The 12,300-nt window shown below is 39.2% G+C and overlaps 1 protein-coding gene across 1 annotated transcript in view; it reads left to right on the top strand.

The window, feature by feature from the left end:
- Nucleotides 1-12,300, top strand: part of LOC120991494 (spindle assembly abnormal protein 6 homolog) — a 68,581-nt gene that overhangs the window by 22,119 nt on the left and 34,162 nt on the right. The window contains exons 4-11 of the mRNA XM_040420301.1: nt 564-668; nt 2,427-2,598; nt 4,255-4,332; nt 5,484-5,603; nt 5,939-6,130; nt 9,254-9,448; nt 9,601-9,690; nt 9,793-9,972. Coding sequence (XP_040276235.1) covers nt 564-668; nt 2,427-2,598; nt 4,255-4,332; nt 5,484-5,603; nt 5,939-6,130; nt 9,254-9,448; nt 9,601-9,690; nt 9,793-9,972 — 1,132 coding nt within the window. The remainder of the gene's footprint in view (nt 1-563; nt 669-2,426; nt 2,599-4,254; nt 4,333-5,483; nt 5,604-5,938; nt 6,131-9,253; nt 9,449-9,600; nt 9,691-9,792; nt 9,973-12,300) is intronic.

Here is a 12,300-nt window from a genome sequence, read left to right as displayed (position 1 = left end):
GTGCTTAAGTGTTAGATTAAGGCCTGTACTTTGTCAACCTTGTATACAGTGCATTATACACTGAGGGGAAAAAACGGGTATCAGTTAAAGCGACTGTCTGGTCTACAGATATTGACCTATCCTCAAGACAAGTCATCAGTTTCAGGTGGACAGCATTGCCTAGAGTGAGGTGTTTAAAGCGGTCGCAGCGGAGCGTCCTCCTTATTTGTACCTGCACATCTACTACTCTGCAGTGGCGGTACAGTGCAATTTTACAGCTCTTCGTCCCATTCAGGCTAGTGTTAGAGGAAGCTGTCATTACATTGCACACAGCTACAAAGTAGATGGTGTGAAGGGCCCTTCAAACAGCTGACTGGCGGGGTGCCAGAAGTCTGACCCTCACTGACTTGATATTGATGACCTGTTCTTTGGGTAGGTCATCAACATCTGTAGCCCTGACAACCCCTTTAATATTAATGATCAGTGTTTTAACCGATTGGCAGACATTTTTGATACAACCTTTGGATATGCTCTAAACATTTGGAATGCCCTTCGTGTGTAAGTATGGCCTTTTTTCATTCTAGCCTCAAGAACCAGCAAGGATTACTAGTGGAATATTCAGCATTTCCACAGAGGTTCATAGAGCTTTTGGAGCAGTGTATATCTGAACAAGAAAAGTCCGTACCTAGGTAAGTGATTGCATACGGGACTTTAGTTACTTGTGTAGTATGTACTTGCAATAATGTATAAAACGGTCAAACTCCGTAAGTATAAAGGCAGAATAAGTAGTTGATTAGTAAATCACTGAGATGTAACCAGAGTGCTTCTCAACATGAAACCAGGGAACCTTTGTTTATGCTCTAAACAATTTGAGCTGTGAGCTTGTCACCTTACAATGGAAAGATGCCTCTTACGAAGTGCTCCGGGAGCTTCTCTTTTAATGGGTTTCTACTTTCTGATTGGGTCATCTTTTTAGTGGGGTACCATGGGTCTGTTGTCTTTAATATACTTGTGAAAGGTGTTTCCACCCAATTGACAATTATTGCCTATGCGGAGGAACACCTCCCAGCACCTCACCATACCCTTAAGATTTTTCTCTACCAAGTTCTAAACCTTGATGCACTTATTTATAATTAATCAAGAAGTGCAGCCGCATTCAATTTTGCTACTACTTTTATTGAATTCAAATTTCATTTATTCTGTGATCAAAAAAGCTGTGGCGTGTCTTGGTAAGAGATCTAAGACCAGGTTTGCATATTAGAGTACATAGGATTATTATGTACTTCAATCTTAAGGCAAGATTTAGAATTGTATCCAGAGGTTTACTGCTGAGTACCAAAAGCACTTTCTAATTTGTAGCTTTTAATATGTCAGGTGGTGATGATGGACATTTTGTTAAAATAGATGCACAAGGAAAGGAAGAGTTATATAAGACTATAGGGTGTCCTAGTTAGGAATATAGATAAATAGACGTGTATTCACTCAGTTTTGCAGCAGTACTGCACCTCTTGGATCTCCACTGTGCTTGGTTGTGTCAGTTCAGTCCACCCTTTATGCTGTGAATCCTGGACAAATCTTCTGATACTTGTGGTTAAAAACTCCAAATCTAAGTGCATAAAAAAAATTATCATACAATACAAGAAAACAAAAAAATGCATAAATGCTTTTATTTTAATTTTTTTTTGTATTGCATGTTGATGTTTTTGTGCTTTTGAAATAAAGATTTGGAGGTTTTTAACCACAAGTGCAGAAGATTTGTCCAGGATTCACAGCATATAGCGGTGCAGGAAACTTTCCACTAAGAGGCTCATCAGTGTCCAGTCCAGCAGCGATGTTTTAAGGGAGATATGAAGTTCAGATTACATTTGAAGTATTGCTGTCAAAATTTGTTATGTGAAAAATAAGACGCTCAGAGACTTCTCTAGAGTACAAGGTTTTATTGTGTAGTTTCGCTCATTGTATCGATCTGCTGGAAGATTGCTAGCACACTTAATTCTGCCCACGGTCATCTCTCCTTTGGAAGCCTTCTCTTTCAAGTTTAACACCTTAGGAAAAGAAGTCTGCATGTGGTTGGACGTGGGTTATGGGCCGCCTTCTGTAGGGGAAACTATTTACTCTTTACAGTTCAGTCGTTTTTGCACTTTTTTTTTCTAATGTTTCTTCAGCAGTTGCTTAGAGTGGTTGCGAGTGATAAGATTACATGGTGTTTATCTGGAGGCATATACAAATTGATTACTTTGCTGTGAAACATTCATGCTGGGCCAAGAAAAGGATTTATGCCTTCTACATGCTGCTTTTGTCACAAAGAAGATTCTAACAGGGAGGTGATTTTATTTGTTAGAAGGAAAATTATTTTTGTCCAAGGCTGTTAGTCAGTTGAATCCATTTCATACAGTACCAGCCTTTCATTTTTAATCACTTAATAACTATATATTTGTCCTTTAAAGGTTTTTGCTACAGCTTCTAACATCTTCCAGTGGACTTGACTGTATGTCTGCAAGCCTGAATGTAATTGAAACAAATCCATTCAAGCACCTTGTTCACCTCTCATTAAAACTTTTAGAAGGGAATGACAGCGACATAAAAAAATATCTTGCTGACTGCATTAAGAGCTTAAAGGTTAGTAATGGCAGTAATTTTATGTCTATTAAAACTGCCTAAATGGTTTGTTTTTCAACTTGTCTTTGTCACTTTTTCTAAAGTAAACCTGGTTCAGCAGGTACATGTTGTTGTTGTTTTTTTTAAAAATGACATAATCATGTGAAAACAAGCTCACATACCGCTATAGAAATGCAGAGGCATATGAGTCATTCAAAGGCTTTACAAGTCAGGGCTCCAGGCTACAAAAACACTTTTACTACCTCTTGTATTAGACTGCACACTGACTGGAACATTTACACTAAATTATCTCAGGGTTCAAACCACAAGTAAGGTTAGACTTGAACAGAAGTACTGTATAGTGCCCTATTTTAAAATGCCACTGATCCGTCTTCACAGTACCAGGATTATGATTAGAACTCTGATCAACCTGCAAGTGATAAAGAAACATTTTCCGCTGGTCAGTGTTCATAGTGATCCAATGTGGAATTTCCTGAATGAACTGACGATAGTTTCTAAATGATCATACCATTTAGTTAATTGCCACCAACTGGCCCTGTGTAAGGGTACTTTCACACTCGCGTTGTTTGATTCCGGCAGGCAGTTCCGTCACCAGAACTACCTGCCGGCAATCTGTATGCAAACGGATACCATTTGTAGACGGATCCAGATGTGGATGCATTATCAGATCTGTTTTTCCGGTTGTTATCTGGAAAAACGGATCCGGTATTTATCTTTCACATTTTCAAAGGTCTGTGCGTGAGCAGACCCCAAAACTGGATCCGTTTTTTTCCGGAACACTTTGGGTCGGATCCGGCATTAATGCATTTCAATGGAAAATGGATCCGGCATTCCAGCAAGTTTTCCGGAATTTTGGACGGAGAAAATACCGCAGCATGCTGCGGTATTTTCTCCGTCCAAAAACCGTACAGTGACTGAACTGAAGACGTCAAGATGCATACTGAACGGATTGCTCTCCATTCAGAATGCATTAGGATAAAACTGATCAGTTTTTTCCTGGTATTGAGCCCCTAGGATGGAACTAGATACCGGAGAAGTTTAAGCTACTTTCACACTAGCGTAATGCTTCCGTTACTGATAATACAACCATTTGCATCCATTATGAACGGATCCGGTTGTATTATCTTTAACATTCCCAAAACTGATCCGTTTTGAACTCCATTGAAAGTCAATGGATGACGGATCAGTTTTCTATTGAGGCTGAGAAAACGGTTCTGTCCCCATTGACTTGCATTGGGGGTCATGACTGATCCTTTTTTCCCAGGACGGAAAGCAAAATACAACATGTTGCGGTTTGCTCTCCGGTCAACTAAATGGAACGAAATGCATTTTGGAGCATTTTGTTCTGTTCTGTTCAGTTTTGTCCCCACTGACAATCAATGGGGACAAAACGGAAGCTTTTTTTTTTTCCGGTATTGAGCCCCTATGATGGAACTTAATACCGTAAAACTTTAACGCTAGTGTGAAAGTACCCTATTAAAATCTAATTTGCTAACTTAAGCAATTCTGCAAAGAAATGGCCATAAGCTTTCTTCCGCACTAACATACAGGCAAATGAAATAAGGCAATATTAACTGGTTATTTTACTTTACTAACAAGCTATTTTGAATATCCAGTCTTGAGCTGCATTTTTTTTTTTTTCTGCATATCTTTTAGTTAGAAAATTGTCTCCTAAAGGGAAAACTAGTGAGCTCTGAAGAGGATTTTTCTCAGAAGATATGCTTGCTACAACAGGTTGGTACTTTTAAAATATTAACAGTAATAAGTAAGCATTACAAATATCAGCTAAAATGTTTGCTTAATTATAAGTTTGTTATAAATGTGCACTATTTCTCCTGGCTGTAAATTGTATATCTCTACAACATGTCTCCTGATTGGTCTACTTATGTTAGAATATCGGAGAACTGTGGCTGTTTTCAGTACTATATTATACCTGCTATTGCTCTCCTGAATATGAGAGTTTACATAGTAAAGCATGAAAATTAGAATTTCCCACCAGTTGCCCTGTAAATCCAATTTAATAATCTCTAAGTCTGAGAGCATGGTTCAGCTGCCCACTGAGCTGGTGAAGCAATACAGGAATCTGCCAATAACCTGCAACTTAAAAGGAGTAGTATGGGTAACCTGAGATATATCATTCTGTGGTCAGTGTCTGCTAATGCAACTGATCCCTATTCTTTTCAATGGAGCTTAACTGCAATACTAGACATGCCCTATGGGAGAATCCCTTTAATCACTCCAGATACAAAGCTATATACATCTGAAGTACATTTTTTCAATGCCAAAAGGTGCATTACTAGTGATCCTACTGTTAGTTGGTTGCTGGGAAACTTGAGTGTTTTATACTGAGGACCTATCCTCATAATAGGTTATCGGCATCTGTTCAGTTCGGGTCAGACTCCTGGAATGGGGCTGAGCAGCGGCGAACCCAATCACAGCCGATATCATTTGGACGGTGCTGTGCTTGGTAAGCTGAGAGGACGCCGCATCGTTCACCAGAGCACCATGGCCTCTTCAAACAGCTGACTGGCAAGGTGCCAGGAGTCGGACCCCAACAATCAGATAAGCATAACCTATCATGAGGATTGGTCATCATTAGGGTTGTGCAAACTTTGTGTTTCAAGTTCGGCGTACAAGGTACGCCGAACTTGAAACACAGTTCGCTGAACCATAGTCATCAGTGTAGAACACCTGGAAAACCTCTTTAATGCTAATTTGTAAGACTCATTCAGATGGAAGCCCAAATTGAAAGCACATAAAGCCCATCTTCAGTGATGGCAGCTTTTGTTATGGTTTTTATAGAAATATTCTTGCTTTCCAAAAGCATATCATACTAAATATAAACGTAGTTCAATTTAAGTTTGCTTACATCTACATTTTTACAGGGTCTCGAAGAAAAATGTACAGAACTCAGTAAGTTGAGGAATGAATGGACATCACAGACATCTTTTTTAACCAGTAGGCATACACAAGAAATCACTGCTGAAAGGGAGAAGGTCTTACAGGTTTGACTTTTAGTGTGTCATTTTATTCAATTGAATTCTGGAATTGTGAGTGTGAAAGGCAAACCTTTTTATTCCGTGGAGAATACACGGCATGATACATGTGTTCAGTCATGTTGTTTATAAAAGCGCTTTGTAGTGTGGAAATTAAAGTTTGTGTCACTGCAGTTTCACTAATGGGCAATAGATGCGCTATGTATAATGCAATAATGTTGTAACCATTTTGTCTGTTGTCTAGCTTGTAGTGTAGTTAGTTTATCTACTGCTAAAGAATTATTATACAGTGTATTTCAAACAATGTTTCTTTAGTTATGGTAACAAATTTCAATTCTTGACAGATTCAAACACAGTACCAGCATCAATATGAACAGCAAAAGAAGGAGTTGGAATCGTCAAGTAACCGAACAATACAGCACTTGGAAAGCAGAGTATCTGAGTTGGAAGCACTTAACAAAGACCTCACGGAGAGAAAATATAAGTCAGAATCATGTATTCGAGAAATCAAAGGCAAACTAGCAGTAGTGGAAGAGGTGTGTGGTCTAGGGCAGAAGTCCATGTTTGATTCTATTAAAGGTGTTTTCCCAGATAATTTATGTTCGAACTCATGAAAAACACTTTATTATATTAAACTTTAGGATATTGGGGAAGAATAAGAAAGTTTGAGGTTTATCTTGTCTCATCAGTTTTTTTTATGTAAATAACAAAATTGCAGTTAAAGCGGTTTTCCGGGCTCCTGAAATATTGATGACTTATCCCCAGGATAGGTTATCGATATCCAATCAGTGTAGGTCAGACAACCTGTACCCCACTGATAAGCTGTTCCCTCCAGCCTCTGACTGGAGAACTAACCCTTTGATGGAGTAGTAAACACTACTCCATTCAATGTGTAGTGGCTGTACAGGGTTACTGCAGCTGAACCTTTGATTTCAATGCGGCAGTAACCATACATGACCACTACACTTTGAAAGGAGCTGTGCTTCCTGCTCTAGTTCCTGAGTAGGAGGCTGCAGGGTATGGCTGATTGGTGAGGATGCGGGGTGTCGGAGCCTCTGCCATCGGATATTAATGACCTATTCGGAGGATAAGTCGTCAATATCAGGAACCTGAAAAACCTCTTTAATTGCAGTTGGGTTATTAGAACGTCAATTAAACTAGTAAAAATTGAACAAATGGGATAATTGGATAAGGCTACTTTCACACTAGCGTTCGGGTGTCCGCTCGTGCGCACCGTTTGAAGGGGCTCACGAGCGGCCCCGAACGCATCCGTCTGGCCCCAATGCATTCTCAGTGGAGGCGGATCCACTGAGAATGCATCCACCTGCCAGCGTTCAGCCTCCGCTCCGCTCAGTGAGCGGACACCTGAACGCTGCTTGCAGCGTTCGGGTGTCCGCCTGGCCGTGCGGAGCCGAGCGGATCCGTCCACACTTACAATGTAAGTCAATGGGGACGGATCCGCTTGAAGATGACACTATATGGCTCAATCTTCAAGCGGATCCGTTCCCCATTGACTTTCAATGTAAAGTCTGAACGGATCCGCTCAGACAACTTTCACACTTAGAAAATTTTCTAAGTTTTAATGCAGACGCATCCGTTCTGAACGCAAGTGTGAAAGTAGCCTAAACATGATCAAACTTTAATATCCCCATTATCCTGAAGTTTAATATCAATGTATGCATGTTTTTCATGTGTTATGACCTAAATGATGGTTGCTGCTGAGAGTTATTCTCAGTTTGAGTGGGGTGTTAATAAATAAAAATATGTAAGTTGCAGCAGGTTTTGCTTTCAAAAATGCCTTGCAGTGGTTATTAGTTGCACTGATTTTGGACTGCAGTCATCCTTCATTTGTTTCCACAAAATCCTAATGTTCAGTTAGCAACCTACCTAGTTTCAGAATTTTGTCATGTTGACTTTTCCCTGCCAGTAATACATGATGGATCTGTGTGTCTAGGATGCTGCTGCCTTCCACATGCAAACTACTTTGTGTCTGCTTTCCTCCCCATCTTCAGCCTGTGTAAGCTTTCCTCCATTGATTCTATCCCCCTTCATACACATCTGCAGTGTACAACCTTCCTGTTGTATCTCTAACATTTAGACAAAGGGAGAGGGCTGTCAAAAACAGAGCACCGATAGATGTCGAGTTGAGCAGAACCAGCAGCTATGTTAAAGGCTTACAAACACAAAAACACACACTCAGTCTGCAGAAGCAAAATGGTAGGAAATTTTTAAGAAAGATTATTTTGAAAGTTCTATTTAGCATTTAGGAATCATAGCTATTCTTTAAATACTGTATTAGGGAATTATGGTTTGATGGAGGGGTTCCCCCATTTTGGGATCTTTAGCCAGTACAAAAGACAACTACGAAAAAGTCTATTAATGCGTATGACCTGGCTTGCTTGTACATTACACAAGCAGCCTACTCATTCTCTGTTGTGGTCCAGCATGACCGTGAAAGACATCCGCCATAAATTACAGCTTTTTGATGGTGTGCTCATCAGTTGAACAACATGATTGATAAAAAAAAAGGGGGGGGTTTATTTAATTAATTTTAAACCAGATATGGGAAAGCTATTAGGTTGGCAAGGGTCCTTCACTGATTTCAGTGGGAGTTCCAAAGATAGAAAAGTACTGCTGTCGGCTGTCTCAAACTCCCAAAGAAATCAGTAGAGCAGCTGCGTGCATGCCTGACCGACCACTCAGTTCATTTTGGAGGGATCTATGGGCTATACGGTCTCCATTCTTGTTTTAAGTGCGGGCCCCAGCAATAGGACCTTCACTGTGTATGGGGGATAACATTATATAACCAGAATACCCCCTTAAACCACATCATTAGATATAGTTTAGTATGATTATTTTTTATTTTTTGTAGGGATGAGCGAATCGACTTCAGATGGAATATCCGAAGTTGATTCGCATAAAACTTCGTTCTAATACTGTACTAGAGTTCGGGAAATGTTTTTTTTTACAGTACAAATTAATTTATGATCTTGCGCGAAGTCTCGCAAGACTTCGCAAAGCAATAACTTTGGCTAATCAGAGCCAATACATTCTAATGCTGTACGGAGCTCCTGCTCCGTACGGTATTAGAACTAAGTTTTATGCGAATCGACTTTGGATGTTTCATCCGAAGTCTATTCGCTTATCCCTAGTTATTTGTTTTTTTTTTGTGTTTTTTTTTAAGCAGTTGTATGAAAGTTTATCTCCCTACACACAGGGTAAGGGATAACTGATTGGTGGGGGTCCCTTCAGTCAGAGCCCCACTAATCTCAAGAATGCGCCCTGATGATTGATTCCATCTCAATGGGGCTGTTGGAAATAGCTGAGCTCTGTACTCCGCTCCCATAGAGAATGGAATGGCAGAATGCATACTTGGCCTCGTCGCTTCATCATTGAGAAACATGGGAGCCCCATTCTTTGGGTCTGTGGGAGTCCGAGGAGTTGCCACCCCACCAACCAGTTATCCCTTTACCTGTGGAGGGCATAACTTTCATACTTGGCAAAAACCCCTTTAACTGTAATAAACATATAAACACTATTTTCCATCAAAAATATAATTTGCTTTGTAAGTGTAAATGTCTCCATTTGTGATTTTTGTTTCTCAATGCATGTAATGCCTTAATTTGTGAAATGTTTTTATTTTTTATTTTTCCCCCCAGGAAAATCATAGAGCAAAACAGGAGATAGCCTCTCTCCGAAGAGAGACTAGTGCTCTGGATTCTGAGTGCCATGAGAGAGAGAAACTCCTAAACCAGTATAAAATGCGAACAGCTGTTCTAGAACAGGAAGTCAAGGCTAAAGAGGAAGTTGTAATAAAAAGCACAGATGCCTGTGAAAGTGCTCAACAACATGAGGTTTGTTTAGAAACATTTTTCCTAAAAACTTTTCCTGAGACTTGCAAATATGTAATAAAAAAAAAACATTATGTACAGTTATTTTTATGCCTTGTCTTTTAGTTGACATAATTACTAAGCAAGTGTCTGCTTCATTTTTTTTTTTTTCCTAGAAAAAGTTAGAAGAATCTCTTGAACATAAACAACTACAAACTGTGAAGCTTGAAACAACCATCAAATCACTCTCTGAGGAGTTGATAAAAGTAATAAATTTTTTATTTTTTTCAATATTTTTATAGATTTCTGTTTGTCCTTGCTGTCTTTCTTGCACTACAAGTTGTTTCTATTTATGTTCTCCTTTATAGGCAAATGAAATTATAAAAAAGTTGCAAACTGATATGAAGAAATTGGTAGACAAAATGAAGCTAAAAAATGCTGTAACAATGCAGCAAGAAAAGCTTTTGGGAGGCAAGGAGCAGATGCTTCAAAAAGAGAAAACTGAGCTAGCTAATGTAAAGCATAGCCTGAAGATGAAAGAAGATGAGGTATTTCTGGACTGTTACAAACAGTAGATTAAAAAAAAAAATTTGTGCAATAATGCCTGCATTACTGGTTTTACTTGATGTGTGCCATGATGCCATGAACCAGCATAATGAAACCCATACAGATAACCTGCAGTAGTTTACAGTTTTTACTCATTCTTGTTCGGTTCTGTTTCATACTTTTAGGAATGACATTTTAATGCACACCAAATCGATCATTGCTATAGTAACATGGGTAAGCCTTCTATCCTGCAATTCGATCCAGAGGAAGGCAAATAAAAACCCTGTGAGTTAGAAGCCAATTTTCCCTACTTTAGGGGAAAATAAATTCCTTCCCGACTCCAGTCAGGCAATAAGAATAATTCCCTGGATCAACGGCCCATCTCTGATAGCTATAGCCTGTAATATTCTTACACTCCAAAAATACATCCAGGCCCCTCTTGAACTTTTAGCCAATTCACCATCACCACCTCCTCTGGCAGATAGTTCCATAGTCTCACTGCGCTTACCGTAAAGAATCCTCTTCTATGTTTGTGTACAAACCTTCTTTCCTCCAAATGCAGAGGATGTCCCCTCGTCACAGTCCTGCGGATAAATAGATGATGGGAGTGATCTCTGTACTGACCCCTGATATATTTATATATAGTTATTAGATCGTCACTTAGTCATCTTTTTTCTAAAGTGAATAACCCTAATGTTGATCATCTTTCAGGGTACTGTAGTCACTCATTCCAGTTATTACTTTAGTTGCTCTCCTTTGAACACTCTCCAGCTCTGCCATGTCTGCACTGTTCACAGGAGCCCAGAACTGTACACAGTACTCCATGTATGGCCTGACTAGTGATTTGTGAAGTGGTAGGACTATGTTCTTAACATGGGCATCTATGCCCCTTTTGATGCAACCCATTATCTTATTGGCCTTGGCAGCAGCTGCCTGACACTGGTTTCTGCAGCTTAGTTTGCTGTTTACTAAAATTCTGAAGTCCTTTTTCATGTCAGTGTTACCGAGTGTTTTACCATTTAGTATGTACGGGTGACTTGCATTATTCCTTCCCATGTGCATAACTTTACATTTGTCAGTGTTAAACCTCATCTGCCACTTATCTGCCCAAGCATCCAATCTATCCATATCCCTCTGTAGTAGTATACTGTCCTCTTCAGTGTTAATTACTTTACACAGTTTAGTGTCATCTGCAAAAATTGATATTTTACTATGCAAGCCTTCTACAAGATCATTAATAAATATATTGAAGAGAATAGGGCCCAATACTGACCCCTGAGGTACTCCACTAGTGACAGTGACCCAATCTGAGTATGTACCGTTAATAACCACCCTCTGTTTTCTATCATTGAGCCAGTTACTTACCCACATACAGACGTATTCTCCCAGTCCGAGCATTCTCATTTTATATACTAACCTTTTATGTGGTACAGTGTCAAATGCTTTGGAGAAGTCAAGATATGAAATACAGTACATTTGACTCACCCTGGTCAAGTCTAGAAATTACCTCCTCATAGAAACGGATGAAATTTGTTTGACATGACCGATCCCTCATGAAGCCATGCTGATACGGCATTATTCGCTTAATTTCATTGAGGTACTCCAAGATAGCATCTCTTAGAAAACCTTCAAACAGTTTACCCACAACAGATGTTAAACTTACCAGCCTATTGTTTCCAGGCTTTGTCTTTAACCCCCTTTTCATACCCTTAACCCTCCTCTTATGTTAGCTTTCTGTTACTATCCATTATGTTAACGGGTCGGTTTTGACCCGTGTCTTAAATCAGCCATAAAATACCCTCTGAACAATTATTTATCATCCGATTTGTTTCTTACCTCTTGGTTACCTTGTTAGGCTTCTTTATCCTTGAAAAGATTGGTTTTAATATTTTTGGTGTGACCTTTTAGACCTTTTGATAGCATACCTCTCATTTTCAAATTTAAGAAATGGTAAAATAAATCTTAATAGACTATTTACTTTATTAGAGAAGCAGACAAGCAGGCAAAGAGATAGGCCCCTCCCTAACTACAGCTCACAGGGTTGAGATGTGATTGGCTGTCAGTGTTACTAAGCAGAGAGTGTTTAGGATTTCAGTTTTGGCACTTATTAGTGTCCTATAATCCTATATTATAACTGGGTCAGAATTGACCCTAACACCATAAACGTCTTAATTTTCACCACAGTATTTTATAATTTAGTGAAAAGGATTCTTTTTCTATTACATTGTTTAAATAGAGGTTCCTGACAAAGTAAAAAAAATCTTGATGCAATAAACAAATTTATGTGATACTTATAGACATTCAAAACCTGAAAACGGGTCGGTTCTGAC

The sequence above is a fragment of the Bufo bufo genome, chromosome 2 (genome assembly GCF_905171765.1).
Source record: "Bufo bufo chromosome 2, aBufBuf1.1, whole genome shotgun sequence".
NCBI lineage: Eukaryota > Metazoa > Chordata > Amphibia > Anura > Bufonidae > Bufo > Bufo bufo.
Note: the sequence above shows the minus strand (reverse complement) of the source record. Positions and strands in the feature narration are given on the sequence as shown.